Here is a 23,224-nt window from a genome sequence, read left to right as displayed (position 1 = left end):
GAGATCAGATTCCCTGATCAAGGTCACACAGCAAGTGGGGATTCGAACTCAGGCAGTCTAGCTCCAGAACCCACTGGTGCAGAAGCTCTTGGTGGGTCTGGGCGGGGCAGGGCGTGAGGGTCAGTGCTGTCCGCCCGGCAGGGATCCCTCGGTCCTATGTGGAAGCACAGGAGGACTACCTGCGTCGGGAGGCCAAGCTCCTAAAGCGGGAGGGCACACCTCCACCCCCACCGCCCCCGCGGGACCTGACCGAGGCCTACAAGACGCAGGCCCTGGGCCCCCTGAAGCTGAAGCCGGCCCATGAGGGCCTGGTGGCCACGGTGAAGGAGGCGGGCCGCTCCATCCATGAGATTCCGCGCGAGGAGCTGCGGCACACGCCCGAGCTGCCCCTGGCCCCGCGGCCACTCAAGGAGGGCTCCATCACACAGGTACGGCTGGGGCCAGGCAGGCAGGCCCAGTTCTAGGAGGGGCGGCAGTGGCTATGGGACACTGCCCTGGGCCTCTCCACATAAGGAAACCGAGGCTGAGAGCCCTCGCCTGCCTTACAGTCAACCAACTGCTCGTCCCTGGGCCTCGGCTGTGCAAGTTCCGGGGCTGTGCAGGGGGCATCAGGCTCCTGACCTCATTCCACTGAACTCCCATTGTTCCCATTCAGGGAGAGAAACTGAGGCCCAGAGAAGCCAGGCAGGCTTCCAAGGCCACAGGACTCAACACAGTCACGAGTAACTGAATAACTGCCTCCGTTGAATCTTTGGCGCGGCTTGAGGATGTTGCATGCGTTCATTGTTTCACCCCCTAGCAACGCTCTGAGGTCGTTTTCTTAATGACTTTATTTTATTGCTGAGTAAATGGAGGTTCAGAGAGGTTCAACGACTCACCCAGAGTCGTGCAGCAAATGCAGCTGTGAAACCCAAATCCAGATATTCCTACAGCTGCAGCATCCACTGCACCCCCCAGCAGGTTGCACCATAAGAGGCCCCAGTCCCACCAGGCAGCCCCAGCGCAGTAGGGGAAGTTCCGTGCCGATGGTACGAGGAGCTGCTCGGTGGAAAGCCCCTGAAGGCCACCGTCCTTCCATGTAGGCAGAGGTGGCCTCCTGTGAAGGGGAAGAAGAGTGGGAGCCACTCTGGGACTGTGGGGCTGTGGGGCTGTGGGGCTGTGAGGCGGAAGGATTGGGGTGGGTGTCCTGGGAGGGGTTCCAGCTTGCAGGAAGGTTTTGAAGCCGGGGAGAAGGTGGAAGCAGTAAGATCCCTGAATGCCAGGGGAAGGGTTTGGCTCTCAGCCCCTAGGCAATTATGGAGTCCTTGGCAAGCATCCACCGCATTACCAAGACGGGGGCCAGATTCTAGAATATTCTTTTGAAAAACAAGGGCAGTTCCCCTTTTTATGAAAGTAATGAAGACATCCCTAAATAGAGTTTTGTTGCTTGCAAAGCCCTAAGGCCCCACCACATCAGTGTCTCCCAAGCCTGCTGAACAGGGGCAGGGGACCTGGTGGCCTGGCTACGAAGGTCCCAGTCTGGACTGTAACCCCCGCCATTTCCTCAGCCACCCTTTCGGTCCTGAGAGCAAACACCTCAGCCCTGACCTCAGTGTCCCCGGGGCTGAAAGCCTCAGGGCGGGTGGCATTGAGTCTGGGTGCTGACTTTCTCAGCTCGGCATTGGGTGGGCCACGGAGGGTCTCAGGCTGAACAGAGGAAAGTTTTTACCCACATGCGGGGGTTGGGCATCTTTCTGGCGAACTCCAGGGACCATGAGAGGGCCTACCACTCGCGGCAGGGAGAGCGGACTGCCGAACTTTTTACCCCTTTCAGCAGTCCTCCCAGGGAGCTTGGGGACCAGGGTCAGGCCCGGGGTGGGCAGGGCAGTAAGTAACAAGTGTGCCCGTCTCAGGGTTAGCAAAGCCCTCCGTCTCCCTGCCTCTGGAGGCATAAGATGTCACTTCCATCTTATAGATGACAAACTGAGGCTCAGAAGGGGGATGCAGCTGGTCTGGGCTATGGCTGTGGCCAAGGCTGGAGCTCACACCCCCTCTGCCCCAGGGCACCCCGCTCAAGTACGACACCGGCACGTCCACCACTGGCTCCAAAAAGCACGACGTACGCTCCCTCATCGGCAGCCCCGGCCGGACGTTCCCACCTGTGCACCCGCTGGACGTGATGGCTGACGCCCGGGCACTGGAACGCGCCTGCTACGAGGAGAGCCTGAAGAGCCGGCCGGGGACCGCCGGCAGCTCGGGGGGCTCCATTGCTCGTGGTGCCCCGGTCATTGTGCCTGAGCTGGGCAAGCCGCGGCAGAGCCCCCTGACCTATGAGGACCATGGGGCACCCTTCGCTGGCCACCTTCCGCGAGGCTCGCCTGTGACCACACGGGAGCCCACGCCGCGCCTGCAAGAGGGTGAGTGAATGGGGTGTACGTGGGCCTGAGTGGGGTGGGCGCCTGTCTGGGAAAGCTGTGCCTCCCCATCCACTATTAGCTTAGTTTGCACCCGGGTCCACCACATCCAAACCACCTGCAGTCCTGTGGGCTCTGCTTCCAATTCCAAACCCTGTCCAATTTCTTGCCACCTCCCAGACCACCATGGTGTCTCACCTACTTTCCCCCACGCCCCTCCCTCTTCCTGCTGTAATCCACTCTGCAAACAGCTGCCCGAATACTTTTAAAAAATGCAAATCAAATTATTCCACTTCCCTGCTTTCATCCTTCTAGCAACTTCACACGTTTTGCTCTGGCCTTGGGGCGCCTGCATGTTGGGACCCTGCCTGCCTCTTATTCAACCAGATTCCTTCGTCCTCCCCAGCCCCAGCCCCAGGCCCCCTTTCTCTTTGTTCCCTGGCCATGCTCAGCTGGGTCAATTCCGTCTTCGCTGGGGACCTTTGCATGGCTCCTCCTCTTTGCCTGCCATGTCCCTGCCTTCCAGATCTTTACAGAGTGTGTTTCTTCCCATCCCTCGGGTCTTTGTTTACATGTTACATCCTTGCAGAGGCTTCTTCTAACCAAACTCCCTCTCCCCACTTCATATCACATGCTGTGACGTTTTAAAATTGTCTTCCGGCCAGGCATGGTGGCGTACGCCTGTAATCCCAGCACTTTGGGAGGCCAAGGCGGGCAGATCACCTGAGGTCAGGAGTTCAAGACCAGCCTGGTCAACATGGTGAAACCCTCTCTACTAAAAATACAAAAAAACAGCCAGGTGTGGTGGTGTGCACCTGTAATCCCAGCTACTCGGGAGGCTGAGGCGGGAGAAGCGCTTGAGCCTGGGTGGCAGAGGTTACAGTGAGCAGAGATCGTGCCACTGCACTCCAGCCTGGGCAACAAGAGTGAAACTCCATCTCAAAAAAAAAAAAGGAAGAAAATTTTCTTCCGCGGGTGTTTCACTCTGTAATTCTCATTTGTTTGCTAGTTTATCACCTGTCTCTCCCATTGAATGTCAGTTCGTGGGGGCTGGGATTGCTGTTTGCTTTGTTCACTGCGGTATCCCCAGTTCTCACAACAATGCTTGCCACATTGTAGAGGCTGCATGAATTTTTTTTATTGATTGAGTGAATGGATGAAAGAATGAATTTTTTAAAAACTGTAACACAAAAGCAAATGACTCAAAGCAAAAAAGTGAACTAAGGCAATGAAGAAATGGAGTGAATGAAGAGGCCTGGTCCTTGACGACTCCCCGTAGACGCCAGCCCCAGAGGCCCTGCATGGGGAGCTGGTGCAGAGGCCCGATGCATCCACCTTGCCCATCCACAGGCAGCCTGTCTTCCAGCAAGGCATCCCAGGACCGAAAGCTGACGTCGACGCCTCGTGAGATCGCCAAGTCCCCGCACAGCACTGTGCCCGAGCACCACCCACACCCCATCTCGCCCTATGAGCACCTACTTCGGGGCGTGAGTGGCGTGGACCTGTATCGCAGCCACATCCCCCTGGCCTTCGACCCCACCTCCATACCCCGCGGCATCCCTCTGGACGCAGGTGATTGCCCCGGGGCTCCCAGAACCCTGCGGTGGTGCTGCACAGGGCCAAGGACCTCATCAGTGTTCCCTCAGGGACTCTTTAGGCATCAACTGTCAGGTTCCCCTGGATGGGGAAACTGAGGCCTCGAGATTGGAAGACCCAACAGTGTCATCATGACCAGCTTAGGTTGGAGCAGAATTTCTCTTAGTAGTTTGCAGGACATGTGGGGTTAAACATTTCAGTGGTTTTCTTTTCCTGCAGGACTTATCAGTGCCTTTAGCAATGCAGTGGTATCGAATGGGGACTTGTGTATATGCGTTTTCCCTTTAGTGTGTTCATCTGCATTGGGATGTCCTATGTTTGGGACAACTTCCGTGCAAAAAGCATCCTTCATAGAAGTCACCCCCTCGTGTCCTGGGGCCATGTTTTCCTGCCGTCCGGTGCTCAGTTCTGGCTTATGCTTTGGGCAGCCGCACATGTAGGTGGGAGAAGCTATCCAGGTGCAGAAGTAGGGGGCATCCAGACAGGTGGAGCAACACCATCAGGCCTAGGTGTGGCTGGCCTCACATGAGCTCCCCTCTGCCCCACAGCTGCTGCCTACTACTTGCCCCGGCACCTGGCCCCCAACCCCACCTACCCGCACCTGTACCCACCCTACCTCATCCGCGGCTACCCCGACACGGCGGCGCTGGAGAACCGGCAGACCATCATCAATGACTACATCACCTCACAGCAGATGCACCACAACGCAGCCACCGCCATGGCCCAGCGAGCCGACATGCTGAGGGGCCTCTCGCCCCGCGAGTCCTCGCTGGCACTCAACTACGCTGCCGGCCCCCGAGGTGCGTGGGCAGGCAGACCACCTCCACTGGGTTTGGCCTTATTCCCAAAGGACATGCGTGTACCCTGTGGCCTTGCAGAGGCAGCTAGACCTGGTCACCTTGTGGGTCACCTTGTGTGAACAGACCTGAGTGGGTGGCCTGGGGTTGTGCATGCTGTGGGTGCTGGTTGGCATCTGGTAGGTGAGTGCCGGCGTGTGCCTCCTGGCTGCATCCTCAGTGGGTGTGCGTGCATCTGTGTATACTCTTAGGATGCAGGGGCCTCAGGAGCTTAAAGAAAGATCAAAATGTGGCTGGGCACAGTGGCTCGTGCCTGTAATCCCAGCACTTGGGGAGGCCGAGGCGGGTGGATAACAAGATCAGGAGTTTGAGACCAGCCTGACCAACATGGTGAAACCCCGTCTCTACTAAAAATACAAAAATTAACCAGGCATGGTGATGCGCACCTGTAGTCCCAGCTACTCAGGAGGCTGAGGCAAGAGAATCACCTGAACCCGGGAGGCGGTGGTTGCAGTGAGCCGAGATTGTGTCACTGCACTCCAGCCTGGGGGACAGGGCGAGACTCTGTCTCAAAAAAAAAAGAAAAAAGATGAAAATGTGAGGTGAGGCTGTTTGGAGTTTGTTCCTTTGCCTCGTAAACAGCCCACAGCTGCTTTGCATGCACGTGTTCCAGGGCTGTCCTCAGAAATGCTTCTGGAATAACCAAGTTCTAGTTGGGGTTCAGCTGGAAAAGCCGAAGTCACACTAGGTATTTTGAACAGCGTGGGTTGAATACAGGGAATGGATTGTGTAGGTGTGAGAGGCTGAAGGGGCACAGAGGGCCTGAGATGGGAACCAGTGAGGGCAGCTGCAGGAGATGCCGCGGCTCAGGCTTGGGAGCAGAAGAGGAGGTGGGACCGAGAGAACCTGAGCATTCAGGAAAGGGTTCTATGGCTGGTGCTGGGAGCTGAGGAGGGAGTGCCCGCCACCAGCTCTGCTGGCTCCAGGAGTGTGTGCCATGCTCTCCAGGAGGGTGATCTGGCCGGTGGGCAGCCTGGCCTCTCTTCTCCCTGTGGCTACAGCCCTGGCCCAACACCTCCCGCAGGCATCATCGACTTGTCCCAAGTGCCACACCTGCCCGTGCTGGTGCCCCCGACGCCAGGCACCCCAGCCACCGCCATGGACCGCCTTGCCTACCTCCCCACCGCACCCCAGCCCTTCAGCAGCCGCCACAGCAGCTCCCCACTCTCCCCAGGTAGCGCCACCGCCCAGTCCGGGGTGGGGACCCCGGCATCCATAGGAGGTGGCTGGGGATGGGCGGCAGGCCCTGCTCTCTCTGCCCCAGCCTAGAAGACAAAGCCAGGCTCTTCTTGGGCCCTGGGGCTGAGTCTCTGGCCTTTGGGTTTCCTAGGAGGCCCCACGCACTTGACAAAACCAACCACCACGTCCTCGTCCGAGCGGGAGCGAGACCGGGATCGGGAGCGTGACCGGGATCGGGAGCGGGAAAAGTCCATCCTCACATCCTCCACAACGGTGGAGCATGCGCCCATCTGGAGGCCCGGTAGGGCATCAGAGCCCCCCACCGCCCCCGCCCCGGGACTCCCTGTGGGCCGCAGGAGGCCTCCCCCTGCTGATGCCACTGCCTGTCACCAGGTACAGAGCAGAGCAGCGGCAGCAGTGGCAGCAGCGGCGGGGGTGGGGGCAGCAGCAGCCGCCCCGCATCCCACTCCCATGCCCACCAGCACTCGCCCATCTCCCCCCGGACCCAGGACGCTCTCCAGCAGAGGCCCAGTGTGCTGCACAACACAGGCATGAAGGGCATCATCACCGCTGTAGAGCCCAGCACGCCCACGGTCCTGAGGTGGGCCAGGTTGGCACGGGGGAGGGGAGGGAACGGGCGGGTGGATGGGTGGTCAGTAGGAGGATGAGCGGATGAGAGGATGCTTGGTGGGACGTACATGGGAGGTGGGTGGGTGGGCAGATGTGTGGGGGTAGAAGAATAGAGTAGTGTGAGTAGTAGATGGATGGGTGGGTGGTTGGGTTAGGCAGGTGGGTGGGAGGATAGATGGCTCGGTTAGCCAGGTGGATAGATGAATGGGTGGGTGGGTGGGTTAGGTGGGTAAGGTGGGTGGGTGGGAGGATAGATGGCTGGGTTGGCTGGGTGGATGGATGGATGGGTGGGTGGTCGGGTTAGGTGGGTAGGTGGATCAGTGGAAGGATAGATGGCTGGGTTAGCTCAGTGGATGGGTGGATGGTCAGGTTAGGTAGGTAGGTGGGTGGGTGGCAGGATAGATGGCCGGGTTAGCCAGATAGATGGATGGATGGGTGGGTGGTTGGGTTAGGTGGGTAGGTGGGTCAGTGGGAGGATAGATGGTTAGGTTAGCTGGGTGGGTGGATGGATTGGTGGGTGGTTGGATTAGGGAGGTAGGTGGGTGGGTGAGAGTATAGACGTCTGGGTTAGCTGGGTGGATGGATAGGTGGGTGGGTGGTTGGGTTAGGGAGGTAGGTGGGTGAGTAAGAGTGTAGATGGCTGGGTTAGCTGGGTGGGTGGATGGATGGGTGGGTGGTTGGATTAGGGAGGTAGGTGGGTGAGTGAGAGTGTAGATGGCTGGGTTAGCTGGGTGGGTGGATGGATGGGTGGGTGGTTGGATTAGGGAGGTAGGTGGGTGAGTGTGAGAGTATAGATGGCTGGGTTAGCTGGGTGGGTGGATGGATGGGTGGGTGGTAGGGTGAGATGGATGATGGAATGGATGGTTGGATGAGTAATTGGGGGCATGAGTGGATGGAGGCTCAGGTGGATGGACGATGGGTTGGGTGGTGGGATGAGTAGGTGGGGAGGTTATTTGGTTTGAGAATAGAATCTGTGGAGAGGGAGAGACTGAATGGGGGCTGTGAGGAAAGGCTTTCCTGGTCCCCCACATTTAGCAAGGCCAGCAAGGAAAAGAGGTGTCCCTCTTGCCTGGACAAAGTCCCAAGTTTCTCTGAGATGGGAGAGGCCCCTGAGTGCCCTTTGGTGACATATACTCCAGAGACTGTGGTCAGAGCTGTTTCACCAGTGGAGTGGAGTCGCTCCTTAACACCCTTCCCTGCCCGGGACTTTTTTTTGTTTGTTTGTTTTTGTTTTTGAGATGGAGTTGTACTCTGTCGCCCAGGCTGGAGTGCAGTGGTATGATCTCTGCTCACTGCAACCTCCGCCTTCCAAGTTCAAGCGATTGTCCTGCCTCAGCCTCCCAGGTAGCTGGGATTACAGGCACATGCCACCATGCCCAGCTAATTTTTTTTTTTGAGACGGAGTCTCGCTCTGTTGCCCAGGCTGGAGTGCAGTAGCCGGATCTCAGCTCACTGCAAGCTCCACCTCCCGGGTTTACGCCACTCTCCTGCCTCAGCCTCCTCAGTAGCTGGGACTACAGGTGCCCGCCACCTCGCCTGGCTAGTTTTTTGTATTTTTTAGTAGAAACGCAGTTTCACCATGTTGGCCAGGCTGGTCTCAAACTCCTGACCTCAAGTGATCTGCCTGCCTCAGCCTCCCAGAGTGCCGGGATTACAGGCATGACCCACTGCACCCAGCCTCCAGGACCTATTTGGAGGCAACTTACTCCTCCAAAATGAATTTTCATTCAAAAAGTACCCATGCCCCAACTTCCGCTTGAGTGGCTGAAGTCATACCCTCCCCTAATCATGATTCCAATGAAAATGAAAAATGGTATCATTTCCCAAAAGCAGTGGTGACTTTGTCACCCCCGACTCAGAGACCCAGCAGGTGCATGAAGCACTAACCCCCAGCTGTGGAGAGCAGGGCTCCGCACACAGGCTCTGTGGGATGCACCTGCCCACTGCCCGCTCATGAATGAGGCCCTGGGAGTTAGAGTTAGCGAGAGATGGGGGCGCCCCCCCCATGGAAACACAGGGCTCCAGGAAGGCCAAGTGGGTGGAGCAGCCAGCTCCTGTTGCAGCCTCAGCCCTGTGCAGGGGCAGCTGTGCCCCAGCTTCTCACTCACAGAGCTGGGAACAGCAACGTTCCCTGTTCTCAGCATCCACCCTGGCCGCCCCCCGGGGTCCTTCCTCTTGCTCTCCTGCTCCTCACGTGGCTTTTTTAGCTCCTCCGGTATCCTGAGCAGGCCCAGCTCCCTCGTGTGCCCCCTCCCTGGAGACCTCCTAGCCCTGCCTCAGCTTCCTTGCCCTTCTTTCCTGGCACCTCACTGACTGCCTCCACACAGTTACCAGGCTCTGTAGGGCTTGGGATGTCTGTTAACGTGTTCATAGTCTGTTTTCTGAATTAGATGGTAAATGCTTGCATCCATTTTATGACCGCTGTATTCACAGTGTCTAGAACAGTGCCTGGCACCTAGTAGCTGCTTAATCAGAAGTTTTGGAAAGATGCAAGGAATGAATGGACGAATGAGTGGGATAGGCCAAACCATACCACACAGAGTCTGACAGGTTACAGTCAGGAGGGCAGGTTCACTCTGGGAGCAGCAGGGAATGTGGATTTATTCCAGGGCAATGGGGACTCACCGAGGGTGGTGGAGGAAGGGGGCAGCTCCCATGACCACCTGACTGTCTTCTTTCCTCCCCCAGGTCCACCTCCACCTCCTCACCCGTTCGCCCGGCTGCCACATTCCCACCCGCCACCCACTGCCCACTGGGCGGCACCCTCGATGGGGTCTACCCTACCCTCATGGAGCCCGTCTTGCTGCCCAAGGAGGCTCCCCGGGTCGCCCGGCCAGAGCGGCCCCGAGCAGACACCGGCCATGCCTTCCTCGCCAAGCCCCCAGCCCGCTCCGGGCTGGAGCCCGCCTCCTCCCCCAGCAAGGGCTTGGAGCCCCGGCCCCTAGCACCCCCCGTCTCTGGCCACGCCACCATCGCCCGCACCCCTGCGAAGAACCTCGCACCCCACCACGCCAGCCCGGACCCGCCGGCGCCGCCCGCCTCAGCCTCGGACCCGCACCGGGAAAAGACTCAAAGTAAACCCTTTTCCATCCAGGAACTGGAACTCCGTTCTCTGGGTAAGACCACCCTGACAGCGGCCACCTTCATAGACGCGATTATCATGCGTCAAATTGCTCACGATAAAGGGGCGCGAGAAGGAGGTGCGCTGGCCAACGGCTCCCCTCGCGATGGTAAGACTTCCGGCCCGCACCCACCCCGTCTCGTGGTCCAAAGATATTTTCAGATCTCTGCTTTTTACTTTGGCCCCCGTTTTTTTCGTTGTTGGTTTCGGTATTTTGTTTTGAAGCCCGTCCGTCCTCGCCGGTTTGCACGTGCTGACGACTACTCCGGCCGCGCCTGCCCCTCTGGTTTGGGGGCGCTCATCATTTGCACATCATTTTACCATGGTTTTTTTTTTTTTTTTTTTTTGGATTTTTGCTTTTTTTTCCTTTAATGAATGGATCTGTGATTCTGACTTCGACTGCACCCCCATCTCCCACTTTGAGCCTGTGTCTGGGGAGCAGGGATGGGGCTGCGGGGGGTCTCAGGCCTATGCCCCCACCTGTCGGCTGCCTGGATGCAGCTGGACTAGGGGGAAGTGGAGGCAGGCGGTGCAGGAGACAGGCGGTGCAGGGAGAAGCTGAGGCGGGGCGGGGGCCTGCACTGTCGAGGAGGAACTGAGCCCAGTTCTTGCATCCTGCCCTGTCCCCAGCCCATGTACCCCAGAAAAAGGGGAGCCCTCTGCATCTGGCCCCCTACCTTGGCCCTAGTTCATGGCTCCTCTCTGTTGGACTGGGATGGCCAAGGCTATATAGCCCAGGCGGGGCCCGGGGACCCAGGGTCACTCCCGGCCACACCCCCACTTCTCACTCTGCCCCACACACTCCTTCCCCCAGAGACCCACGCTGTCCCTGTCTCACACCGGCCTCGCCCCGCCTCCACCACCTGAGCCCATCTCTGTCCCTTCCGGCCTCGTCTCTCTCTGTGGCTCCATCTCCCTCTGTCTCTGTCTCTCCCAGGCTCTGCATCTCTCTCCATCTCTCTCCACCTCTCCCTTGGCCTCCCTCTCTCTCCCCAACACCCCTCTCTGCCTTACTTTCTTTGGGTGCCCAAACCCCACCCCTAGCTTGCGTTCCCCTTGACCCCACGGGGATCCAGCCAGCTGGGAGGGCAGCCCTGCCCCTCGGACCCCGAGCCCCTGGGCCTGGTGCCTGACTCTGCACCCCGCCTGCCCTAGGTTACCACGGCAGCAGCTACAGCCCTGAAGGGGTGGAGCCCGTCAGCCCTGTGAGCTCACCCAGCCTGACACACGACAAGGGGCTCCCCAAGCACCTGGAAGAGCTGGACAAGAGCCACCTGGAGGGGGAGCTGCGGCCCAAGCAGCCAGGTACGCCCCGCCCAGTACCCAGGCCCCAGAAACCCTGCACAATGAGGACCCTCACGGCCCCATCACGCAGATGGGAAAAGAGAGGTGCCTAAAGGCCAAGGAATCGGCTGGGTCATGAGGCTCAAAGGCACAGGGCTGGGATTTGGGCCCAGCAGCCCTGGGGCCAGCAGACACCCCCTGACCAGCTCTGCTCTGCCTGCAGGCCCCGTGAAGCTCGGCGGGGAGGCCGCCCACCTCCCACACCTGCGGCCGCTGCCCGAGAACCAGCCCTCGTCCAGCCCGCTGCTCCAGACTGCCCCGGGGGTCAAAGGTCACCAGCGGGTGGTCACTCTGGCCCAGCACATCAGTGTAACTACGCGTTCTCTGCCACACCTTGTCATCCTTGCCCCTGGGGGCACCGGGCCTGGAGAGGGGATGGGGAACCCCACAGCCCCTCTGTCCTGGCGGGGTGGCTGGGGGATCCAGGGCGTGGGTGAGGGTGAGATCCCAGAGCCCTGAGCATCTATACCATCACCACCCCCTCATCCATGGGTGGAGCCTGTGATGCGAGCCAACAGCATCTTCACGGGCAGTGAAGCCCTCCTGGTGGCCCGGGTTTCTCAGTGTCATGGGCTGGTCATACCAGCCATCTGCCAACTACCAGCTTGGGACCACTGACCACAGCCCGACTCCCATGCACCCGGGGACACGGAGGCCCAGAGGGTGGCGGGCAGGTCCACAGTCACCCAGCCAGGATTTTTCCCCAAGGTCCATCTAGCCCCTCCCCACCCCCAGAAGGTTCTGGCAGGAGGGTGCTGCCTGACCCTGGGCCCCCCACTTGCCTGCAGGAGGTCATCACACAGGACTACACCCGGCACCACCCACAGCAGCTCAGCGCACCCCTGCCCGCCCCCCTGTACTCCTTCCCTGGGGCCAGCTGCCCCGTCCTGGACCTCCGCCGCCCACCCAGTGACCTCTACCTCCCGCCCCCGGACCACGGTGCCCCGGCCCGTGGCTCCCCCAACAGCGAAGGGGGCAAGAGGTGAGTGTGGGGTGGGGGTGCCTCTTGCTGGTCAGCCGGTGGGAGGCCTTCGTCAGCTGCCTGCCTCAGAGCTGGGTCTGAGCTCAGCTGCATACGAGGCCCGCCTGGTGCCATTGCACAGGCAAGAAATGGAAGCTCCGGGAGATGGGGAAGTCACAGAGCGGATACATAACCAATAATAGCCGATAAAAGTACACACTGTGCTCAGTGGGTTCCAGGCACTCAATGTGTACCCTTTACACACAGCCCCCAGGAGACACAGGCAGCATTCTCCCCATTTCACAGATGAAGAAACTAAGGCCTGGAGACGTGAATTCACTTGCCCACAGGGACACAGTCAGTAGGTGACAGAGGGGGTTTGATCCAGGGCTGTATGATTAGAGAGCAGCCTTTCCACACATGCACACACACATACACGCACACCTGTCAGTGCACACACACGCACATGCTTGCACACACGCACATGCTCACGCACACTCCCACCCTTGTGAACCCTGGGGCCTCTGGGGGTCCAAAGAGGAAGAGAGGGGAGGGCCCTGAGCTCCAGGGTGAAGGAGGCATTTTGGTGGGGGCGGTGGGGAATGTGTGTGCGAGGACAGATATGGTAAGACAGCAGGACATCTTTGGGGGACAGTGGTGTAGCTGGCACTGGGGTCCAACCAGAATTCAGAGCAGGGGTCAGTAAACTATGGGCCATGGGCCACATCTAGCCTGAGCCCTGTTTTTGTACAATTCATGAATTAAAACGATGATTTTACATTTTTAAAGAGTTGTTTTAAAAAATAAAAATAATAACAATACGTGCCAGAGATTACTTGTGGTCGAAAATACCTAAAACGTTTATGATTTGGCCAGGTACAGGAAAGCGTGCGGGGCCCTGGTTTAGAGTGGAGGAGTGCGTCCCCTCAGGAGGGAGACCTCTGACCATATCTGGGGCCCTTTCTCCCTCCAGGTCTCCAGAGCCAAGCAAGACGTCGGTCTTGGGTGGTGGTGAGGACGGTATTGAACCTGTGTCCCCACCGGAGGGCGTGACGGAGCCAGGGCACTCCCGGAGTGCTGTGTACCCGCTGTTGTACCGGGATGGGGAGCAGACAGAGCCCAGGTACTTCTGTGGGCACGTGGACTGCCCCTGAGATGCTCTGGTATCAGCTCCTTGCCCATCCTTGGCCCCAGTCCACCATGGTGCTGTGTGGAGAGTGACAAGGGCACAGGGCTCAGCTGGGTGACCTCGAGCCTGCTAAGCAAGTTTCGCCAACTTGGGGGTGTAATACATGCCCACCATCCCTGGGGAGACCTCAGTGGTAGCTTTCCATGCCTTGGGCTGGGATCTCAGCTGGTCCAGGCCCCTGTTGCCGGCTCCTGTTGAACCTCTGAGAAATAATGAGTTAAGTGTGCTGGGCCAGACTGGGGGCAATGGGTGAAGTGGGGCCTGAGAAGGAAGCTGGGGCCACTGGCCTTGGGGAAGGGCATGATCGGAACCCAATTTCAATCCTTGGGGCTCTCTTGAGAGGGTCAGGCTGGAGCAAGTGGCCAGAGGCAGCCCACCACACAGCCAGGCGTCTCCCAACACACCCCTAGCCCCAGGATGGGTGAACCACAGAGGATATTTCAGGAGCTGTGATCTTGTACCAGCCAGGGGATGCAGGCGTGGGGATGGGTGAAGCTTGCTTCCAAATGTCTAAGGCATCTCAGGTGGTGAGTTCCCTGTCATCAAAGGCATGCAAGCTCAGCACCAAGTGAACTGATGTGAGGTGTCTGATCCTCGCAGCAGGATGGGCTCCAAGTCTCCAGGCAACACCAGCCAGCCGCCAGCCTTCTTCAGCAAGCTGACCGAGAGCAACTCCGCCATGGTCAAGTCCAAGAAGCAAGAGATCAACAAGAAGCTGAACACCCACAACCGGAATGAGCCTGAATACAGTAAGGGGCCTGCAGGCTCCCGGGGAAGCATGGGGCCACGGGTGGGGGGGTGGCCTGCCTGGGTCGCTGGAGCCGCCCAGTAGCAGAAATCCACGGTGCACCTTCGAAAACTAAGTGGCCCTGCTGACCGCCTTCCCCCAGGCCCTTAGCCTCACCTTTGGAGAGCCCTAGGGCAGTTTCTTGATTTGCTGGGCTTTCCGTAGGAGCTTACTGGCACAGAATAGCACCCAGCACATAGCAGGTGCCCAGTGAATACCTGCATGAATACTGGGACCAGGGGTTGGGTCCCTCCCACATAAGGGCTGGGCACCTCCCACACTCAGCACCTGTGTGGCTTTGCACCCATTGACGTGGTTTCTGGGTATGAACGTCCCACTCTGCTTCCCAGTACCTAGCACAGGGCCTGGCACTTAGCAGATCCACCAGAGAGTATGTGAGTGGGTGGGCAAATAAAGAATCTGTCATAGTCCCTGACCCCAAGAAGCCACATCTGCCAGGGGAGTTTGGGCAAATCACAGATGCTCTTCCCTTCGTGGGGCTGGAGTAGAAACCTTGCAGATAGTCACTGGCTTGCCGGGCATAGTGGCTCATGCCTATAGGCCCAGCACTTCAGGAGGATGAGGCAGGAGGGTTGCTTGAAGCCAGCAGTTCAAGACCAGTCTGTGCAACATAGCAAGACCCCATCTCTATAAAAAATTTAAAAGCCAGGCACACACCTATAGTCCCAGCTACTGGGGAGGCTGAGATGGGAGGATTGCTTGAGCCTGGGAGGTCAAGGCTGCAGCGAGCTATGATCACACCACTGCACTCCAGCCTGGGCAACAGAGCAAGAAGTTGTCTCAAGAAAAAAAAAAAAAAAATCTCTGACCCAGGCTGGTAACTCCAGGGCCTTGTAAGTGTGGTCCAGGGAACCATAGCATCAGCATCCCCAGGGTACGTTGACATCCCCAGGGTACTGGTTAGAAATGCAGGCCCTGGCCGGGCGCGGTGGCTCAAGCCTGTAATCCCAGCACTTTGGGAGGCCGAGACGGGCGGATCACGAGGTCAGGAGATCGAAACCATCCTGGCTAACACGGTGAAACCCCGTCTCTATTAAGAAATACAAAAAACTAGCCGGGCGAGGTGGCGGGCGCCTGTAGTCCCAGCTACTTGGGAGGCTGAGGCAGGAGAATGGCGTGAACCCGGGAGGCGGAGCTTGCAGTGAGCTGAGATCCGGCCACTGCACTCCAGCCTGGGCGACAGAGCGAGACTCCGTCTCAAAAAAAAAAAAAAAAAAAAAAAGAAATGCAGGCCCTTGGCTGGGCGCGGTGGCTCACTCCTGTAATCCCAGCACTTTGAGAGGTCGAGGCCAGTGGATCATCTGAGGTCAGGAGTTCGAGACCAGCCTGACCAACATGGTGAAACCCTGTCTCTACTAAAAATACAAAAATGAGCCAGGTGTGGTGGCAGGTGTCTGTAACCCCAGCTACTCAGGAGGCTGAGGCAGGAGAATCACTTGAACCTGGGAGGCGGAGGTTGCGGTGAGCCAAGATTGCACCACTGCACTCCAGCCTGGGTGACAGAGTGAGACTCTATCTCAAAAAAAAAAAAAAAGAAAAAAGAAATGCAGACCCTTGGCCCTGTCCCAGGCCTGCTGCATCAGAACCTGCGATGAACAAGATTCCCCAGGTGATGCCAGCACACCTGGCCTGGACCACACAGGACTGGTAGGGCAGGTGATTCCCAGAGACCTGGGGGCCTCACCCATTCTGTCACCCACTTCCAGATATCGGCCAGCCTGGGACGGAGATCTTCAATATGCCCGCCATCACCGGAACAGGTAACCCATCCAGCCCTTGCTATATGGCCGCCCAGGTCCCCGGCGCTCTCTCCCCACCCCTGCTCCAGCTGTCATTAAGGGACGAGGAGCCTTCGCTAGTCCAAGTGCACCCCCTCATTGTGGGATGAACTAACCGCACAGCAGGATTCAGTCACACAACAGGCAGGCGAGGCTTGTTCCCCTTGTAGAAAGGACCCTCGCTGTGCAGGGAGTCTCTGGAGTTAAGATCCCCTGGGGTGGTTAGTAAGTGTCAGATGCATCCTCACCAGCTGGAAACTCACCTTGCTTCTTCACCAGTCTCAGCTGGAGATGTGCGTGTCTGGACAAGGAGTGGGCCTGAGCTCAGAGCACAAGCCTCCGAGTTCACCCGGGCATTTGTTATAGCCAGAGCTTCATTCCTTAATTCCAGCCAGGGAACTGGGAGGCCTTTTTTTTTGATCAAATGCAGGTGTGTGGCAGAGATAGGTATAAAATTGACATGCACTTTTAAGCTGAAACTTAAGACTTCTATGATCTTTTGGACTTAGGGGTCCCTTGGGGTTGGAGCCCCATCCTCTAGGAGGGCCCCATTGTGTATTTCCTTGGTGAGTCTGGGGTGTGGCCTCCAGGGGCCACTCCGCATGGGCAGGCCTGGCCCAGTGGGGCTGAGGCAGTTTCGGGGTCAGCTGCCTCTGTGTGGGTGCCTGGTTGTCCTCTGGCCCTTTGGTGGAAGCCGAGGCCGGGATGGAGGTCGGAGAGGTTTCCTGATCTTCCCCGGGGGACGTTCCCGGGCCTTAAGCCCTGGGAATGGGCAAAGGACAGTCATTCAGATAGTATCAGGGTCATCAAGGCCTCTAAATGGGAGTCCCAACTAGGACACCTCCACCCGCCCAGTGACTAGACACCAGGGGCTTTGCCAAGCCTCAGGCAATGGGAAGAAGACAATTTGGTCGAAACAACAAGAGGGTTAGAAATGAATGTTCCTGGGATGTTCTAAATCTTTAAGCAGGTGCTAGACATGCAGGTGTATCTGTATGTACAAATTCATGGCATGGTACAATGAAGATTTATGCTAACACTTGTATATAAATACTTTGTATTTATTTTTTTAAGACACAGTCTTTCTCTGTCACCCAGGCCACAGTGCAGTGGTGTGATCACGGCTCACTGCAGCCTCTGCCTCCCAGGCTTAGATGATCCTCCTATCTCAGCCTCCTGAGCAGCTGGGACTACAGGCACATGCCACTGCACCCAAATAATTTTTTAACTTTTTTGTAGAGACGGGCTCTCGATATGTTACCCAAGCTAGTCTTGAACTCCTGTCCTCAAGCTGAGGATCCTCCCACCTCAACTGAAATTTTTTTTTTTTTTTTGACAGAGTTTTGCTCTGTCACCCAGGCTGGAGTGCAGTGGTGCAATCTCGGCTCACTGCAGCCTCTGCCTCCCAGGTTCAAGCAATTCTTCCACCTCAGCCTCCCAAGTAGCAGGATTATAGACACCCGCCACTACACCTGGCTAATTTTTGTGTTTTTAGTAGAGACGGAGTTTCATCATGTTGGCCAGGCTGATCCCGAACTCCTGACGTCAGATGACCCACGTACATTGGCCTCCCAAAGTGCTAGGATTACAGGCGTGAGCAGCCGCACCCGGCCTGATTTTTTCTTTTTATGCAGTTTTCGTCCACAAGAAGAAATTTTCCAGGCGCCAGTCTTTGCCACTCAGCCTGTGTCAGACTTCGCCTTTATAAATGGAGATTGTTAAGCCTGGAGCCAGCTCCATCAGGTCGTGGACTCGTGGCCTTGGGTAGAAGACCGGGTCGCGCTGCTGTGATTTCAGCACTCACCCCTGTTGGAAATGTTGCTTTTTCTTCATGCACATGGCTGTTTTTTTTTAAAGGGCTGCAGAAATGTGGCCAAGACAGCAGAAAAGGTGTGAGCATCCCTGGCTACAAACACATTTGAAACCAAAAGGGAAAAGAAAACGCAGGCAGCCAGCAGTTGCTACAGAAACGTGATTTTCAAAGCATCTGCGTCACCTGCAACCTCATGGAAGCCTCAGTTTAGTTTACAAAGGAGCAAGTGGTCAGAAAGACGATTTGACCACTTTGTATTCATACAATTCATTCAGAGCAGAAGTTTAAAAATCCATGAACCTCTTGCCCCGTGGTAGGCAGGGTGGGATGGGGATTCACTGGGGGCTTTTGAAAGCAAAGTCTGGTTTGGTTTCACAAAAATTCTGAAAAGACAGCACCTATGGGGGTTTGTAAAGGTCCCCCACCTCCACATGGTTCACAAGAAAGAAAGAAGGGAAAGGAGATCTGGTTCACAGAAAAGGTTTCCCACGATTGTCAGGGGATGTTCTGGAAGCATCCTCTTGGGACCGGTTTGTTGATTCGACCACTTTGTCCTTGGGACTGGGTGGCTGGGCCAGCTGGGGCCGGACCAGGGCTGGTCCCGTGATTGTGTCTACCTCTGCCCTGTCCCCTGCACGCACCGTAACTGCATGGCTACGACCTCGCCCTCAGCATCCGTCTCTGCACCTCTTTCTCCTCGTGGCTCCTGGGTGGGGAGAGGCGGAGGGAGGAGAATAGGCCCAGCTTGTGGGGGAGGCAGGGGGCTGCACATCCCAGGTCACACAGGTAGAGGTGGGGGAGCGGGAGGACCATCTGGTCACCTTCTCTCTCTCAGTTCCTTCCCCAGCCCCCCGCCAGCCCCCAGCTCTGGCTTGACCCAATTTTCTAGCAGCCTGTTCCCCAAACATGGCAGCCCTCCCATCTCCCACCCTCTCCATTAAGGCCACTTGGGATTAAAAAAAAAAAAAAAAACAGCCCAGCTAGGATTGGAGGTGCAGACAGGGCTTGTGATTTCCCAGAGGACAGAATAGGAATGAGGATGGGGCTGGTGGGGGCATCTGACCTCCCCCACCCCACCTCCCTGGCAGTGCCCAAGAGCTTCCGGGGCCCCAGGTAGAAGGAACCAGCCTCTCCCCTTTTATCACCACCCAGCAGGAAAAAAAAGGGTGGGGAGGGATAGGGAAATAAATATGTTGCTTTGCCGAAATGTGCTCACTGTGTATTTCTCTCTCCTCCTCCTCCTCCTCCTCCTCCTCCTCCCCTCTCTCTCTCCCTTCTCTCTCTCCATCACCCCTCTGGCTCCCCCTCCCCGGCCCCCATGTGTCTGTCTGTCTGTCTGTCTCTCTCTCCCAGGCCTTATGACCTATAGAAGCCAGGCGGTGCAGGAACATGCCAGCACCAACATGGGGCTGGAGGCCATAATTAGAAAGGCACTCATGGGTAAATATGACCAGTGGGAAGAGTCCCCGCCGCTCAGCGCCAATGCTTTTAACCCTCTGAATGCCAGTGCCAGCCTGCCCGCTGCTATGCCCATAACCGCTGCTGACGGACGGAGTGACCACACACTCACCTCGCCAGGTCTGCAGGCCACCTCCGCCCCGCCCCCGTCTGTCCCCACCCCCGGTGTGATTAATCCTCGCTCCTCCGCGCTCCTCTGACAACCCCCTCCTCAAGCTTTGGAGCTTGTGACTTTATTTTTGTGCGTGTTTGACCTTGTTCTGGAGTTTGCTAATCTGAAGCTGGGCTGACACCCCCCAAGTGTCTGCACCCTCCACCACCCCCCAGTCCCGGCCCTCCTGACCACTAGTCCCGAAGTGCTGCCGCCTCCCTCGGACACTCACACTGCCGTCTGCCCCCTAGTCCTGCTGCCTTCCTCCCTGCAGGGAGCCAGCCTCCTGGCCCGTCTGTCTCCTTGGGGGAGACCAGGCTGGAGTGAAGGCCCACCCACACCGCGTGGACAGGGGGATGGCAGCCAGGCCTGTGCTCAGCATCTGCCAGGCCCACTGTGTGTCCGCAGCTGCCCCTTAGCCTGGTGGGGAGGAGCCCAGGGTCTGTGTCAGCCCCGGGAGTCAGGGAGCCTTAGGGGTCAGCCCCCCATCTGCCTGGGTCCCCATCAATACCGTCTGTATCAGAGCAGGGAGCTGAGGAGAGAGTTGCAGTTGTCCAACCTAGACACTGAAGCCCCAGGAAGCTTCTGGAGTCTCCCTGGGGGTCAGGCCTGGCCTCAGGGGTCCTGACTTCTCTGCACGGGGCCTGGAGCTTGCCTAGCCTTAGCAGGGTCCTGGGGCCACGCTCAGAGTCAAACCGGAAGCCCAGGCTTCATGGTTAGGGTTCCAGCCCCTGGGGCTGGGGTCGCTGCAGGACAGCCCAGGGGGCTATTGCAAACAGCAGACAGTTTAGCACTTCCCCCCACCCTGCAGAAACTGAGCTCCACCCTCCAGGCTCATGGCTGGCCCTCTGGTCAAGCCTGGCTTCCCAGCTGGGGTGGGCAGCAGGGAGGAGGGGTTTACATCGCTGCTCTCCGTCTTTGGAGGGCCCATGGCAGGACCTCACCCCGCCCCTGTGGCCCCACTGCAGTGTCAGTGCTGTCTTCACTGCCCAACACAGCCCCTTCCCATCTTGTCCCCCTGCAGGCGGCGGCGGGAAGGCCAAGGTCTCTGGCAGACCCAGCAGCCGAAAAGCCAAGTCCCCGGCCCCGGGCCTGGCGTCTGGGGACCGGCCACCCTCCGTCTCCTCAGTGCACTCAGAGGGAGACTGCAACCGCCGGACGCCGCTCACCAACCGTGTGTGGGAGGACCGGCCCTCGTCAGCAGGTGGGCACCAGGTGGGGACAGGGCACTGAATGCCAAGCGCCTGCTGCGTGCAGAGCTCAGACGCAGGCCTGCTCTGTGGAGATGCCGTCCAGGGGCCTGGGCAGCTGAGCCTGGCTCACGAACGGTCAGCATGCTTCCTCCAGGGGCACCGGCAGAGGAAAAGGGTGTGGCTGGGGTCAGATCACCTGGGCCTGGTGGGCCATGCAGGGGAGCCTGGACTTCCTCTGATGGGTAGTGAGGAGCCATGGAGGGCTTTCGGAAAGGAAATGCTGATCTAACACAGGGTCAGAAGGCCCCTGGGAGAACAGACCAGAGGGATGGTGGAGAGGCTACTATAGTCCAGGCAGAAGACAGCAGGGTGTGAACGGGGATGGAAGTAGCACAGGTGAAGAGAGGCAGATGGTTCTGAGAGCTGTTCGCAATTAGAAAGGGCTGGGAGGGCTGTTGGACAGAACCGCTAAGGCCTCTGTTCCCAGTGTGGTGGGCAGGCCGCGGGCAGGGCCTGCCAGGCTCACAGAGGCCTCCTGGGCATCTTTTGCTTCTTCCCACAGGTTCCACGCCATTCCCCTACAATCCCCTGATCATGCGGCTGCAGGCGGGTGTCATGGCTTCCCCACCCCCACCGGGCCTCCCCGCGGGCAGCGGGCCCCTCGCTGGCCCCCACCACGCCTGGGACGAGGAGCCCAAGCCACTGCTCTGCTCGCAGTACGAGACACTGTCCGACAGCGAGTGACTCAGAATGGGGGAGGGGGGCGGTGTCGGGTCCCAGCGAGCCACAGGAAGAGCCCGGCAGGAGCAGGGCGGGTGCCGACTCCCCCCAACGAGGAAGGAGCCCCTGAGTACGCCTGCGCCTCCATCCATCCATCCGTCCAGAGCCGGCATCCTTGCCTGTCTAAAGCCTTAACTAAGACTCCCGCCCCGGGCTGGCCCTGTGCAGACCTTACTCAGGGGATGTTTACCTGGTGCTCGGGAAGGGAGGGGAAGGGGCCGGGGAGGGGGCACGGCAGGCGTGTGGCAGCCACACGCAGGCGGCCGGGGCGGCCAGGGACCCAAAGCAGGACGACCACGCACCTCCACGCCACTGCCTCCCCCAAATGCATTTGGAACCAAAGTCTAAACTGAGCTCGCAGCCCCCGCGCCCGCCCTCCGCCTCCCATCCCGCTTAGCGCTCTGGACAGACGGACGCAGGCCCTGTCCAGCCCCCAGTGCGCTCGTTCTGGTCCCCACAGGCTGCCCCAGCCAACGAGATTGCTGGAAACCAAGTCAGGCCAGGTGGGCGGACAAAAGGGCCAGGTGCGGCCTGGGGCGAACGGATGCTCGGAGGACTGGACTGTTTTTTTCACACATCGTTGCCGCAGCGGTGGGAAGGAAAGGCAGATGTAAATGATGTATTGGTTTACAGGGTATATTTTTGATACCTTCAATGAATTAATTCAGATGTTTTACGCAAGGAAGGACTTACCCAGTATTACTGCTGCTGTGCTTTTGATCTCTGCTTACCGTTCAAGAGGCGTGTGCAGGCCGACAGTCGGTGACCCCATCACTCGCAGGACCAAGGGGGCGGGGACTGCTGGCTCACGCCCCGCTGTGTCCTCCCTCCCTCCCTTCCTTGGGCAGAATGAATTCGATGCGTATTCTGTGGCCGCCATCTGCACAGGGTGGTGGTATTCTGTCATTTACACACGTCGTTCTAATTAAAAAGCGAATTATACTCCAGTTACAAAGGTTTCTTCTCTGCCTCACATTGGGCAGCCAATAGGGCAGGCAGCTGGGGTTTAGAGGACAGTGGGAGTATACCCTTGAAGGGCTAAGGCCACATCCCTCTGAGTCACCAGGAAGTGGATCCTTTTGTGAGTTGAATATTTATACCCTTGGTAAGGACATCACGAGGGCGTCAAATAGTCACATCTGTGGTGAAGGTATCAAGTGTTCACACCCATGCTGAGTGTCAGATGTTCACATGGGTTCACATACATGTGTCAGGTATTCACACAGTCAGGGTGTCATTCACACTCATGGTGAGAGGGTATCAAGTATTCACACCCATGTATCATGTATTCACACCATGGTGAGTGTGTCAAGTAGTCACACCCATGGTGTCAGATGTTCATACTCATGGTGTTATTCATACCATGGTGAGGGTGTCAGATGTTCACACTCATGGTGTCAGGTGTTACACCATGGTGTCAGGTGTTAACACCATGGTGAGGGTATCATGTTTACACTCATGGTGTCAGGTATTCACACCATGGTGAGAGGATGCCAGGTATTCACACTCGTGTCAGGTATTCACACCATGGCAAGGGTGTCAAGTAGTCACACCCATGGTGAGGGTGTCAGATGTTCACACTCATGGCAAGAGTATCAAATATGCACAAGGTGAGGGTGTTGGGTATTCACACCCATAGTGAAGGTATCTAATATTCACACCTGTGGAGTCCAGAATGGCCATCACATCCTAATTGGAGTCTTTTAATGTCATCCCTGCCCATGGAGATCATGATAGGGGATGTCCCGGTGTGATTTGAATACAGGCAGGAGAGAGAGCAACCCCTGCCAGCTCGTTCAGTTGCCTCTTGAGTTCAGGTGTACCACATCTTGGGTGTGCCCTGTCTTGTGCCCACAGCATCCCTTCTGGAGCAGAGTGAAACCTGGGAATGGCCACAGTTCTTTGCTATTGACCCGGTCACCCTTGGCCTTGTCCCTCAGTGCCAGTGGCCTGGCCCTCCCCTTCATTTTCCT

General features: G+C 57.9%; 1 protein-coding gene across 50 annotated transcripts in view; it reads left to right on the top strand.

Annotated features, from left to right (window-relative positions):
- The window catches only part of NCOR2 (nuclear receptor corepressor 2), a 242,182-nt gene extending 219,984 nt beyond the window's left edge, over positions 1 to 22,198 (top strand). For 26 of the 50 annotated variants that reach the window (XM_074008352.1, XM_074008348.1, XM_074008346.1 and 23 more), the window contains 17 exons: positions 142 to 428; positions 2,042 to 2,396; positions 3,744 to 3,965; positions 4,538 to 4,789; positions 5,871 to 6,020; positions 6,177 to 6,326; positions 6,419 to 6,635; positions 9,344 to 9,885; positions 10,932 to 11,081; positions 11,284 to 11,429; positions 11,909 to 12,102; positions 13,055 to 13,204; positions 13,871 to 14,019; positions 15,785 to 15,838; positions 19,023 to 19,247; positions 20,303 to 20,482; positions 21,034 to 22,198. In XM_074008352.1, the coding sequence (XP_073864453.1) occupies positions 142 to 428; positions 2,042 to 2,396; positions 3,744 to 3,965; positions 4,538 to 4,789; positions 5,871 to 6,020; positions 6,177 to 6,326; positions 6,419 to 6,635; positions 9,344 to 9,885; positions 10,932 to 11,081; positions 11,284 to 11,429; positions 11,909 to 12,102; positions 13,055 to 13,204; positions 13,871 to 14,019; positions 15,785 to 15,838; positions 19,023 to 19,247; positions 20,303 to 20,482; positions 21,034 to 21,215 (3,605 nt within the window). In that variant the 3' untranslated portion in view covers positions 21,216 to 22,198. The remainder of the gene's footprint in view (positions 1 to 141; positions 429 to 2,041; positions 2,397 to 3,743; positions 3,966 to 4,537; positions 4,790 to 5,870; positions 6,021 to 6,176; positions 6,327 to 6,418; positions 6,636 to 9,343; positions 9,886 to 10,931; positions 11,082 to 11,283; positions 11,430 to 11,908; positions 12,103 to 13,054; positions 13,205 to 13,870; positions 14,020 to 15,784; positions 15,839 to 19,022; positions 19,248 to 20,302; positions 20,483 to 21,033) is intronic. The other 24 variants (XM_045366786.3, XM_074008365.1, XM_045366785.3 and 21 more) reach the window with 8 other exon arrangements.
- The last annotated feature ends 1,026 nt before the right edge of the window (positions 22,199 to 23,224 follow it).

Source organism: Macaca fascicularis, chromosome 11, assembly GCF_037993035.2.
Source record: "Macaca fascicularis isolate 582-1 chromosome 11, T2T-MFA8v1.1".
In the NCBI taxonomy this organism is placed as follows: Eukaryota; Metazoa; Chordata; class Mammalia; order Primates; family Cercopithecidae; genus Macaca; species Macaca fascicularis.
This window is presented reverse-complemented; position numbering and strand designations above follow the sequence as displayed.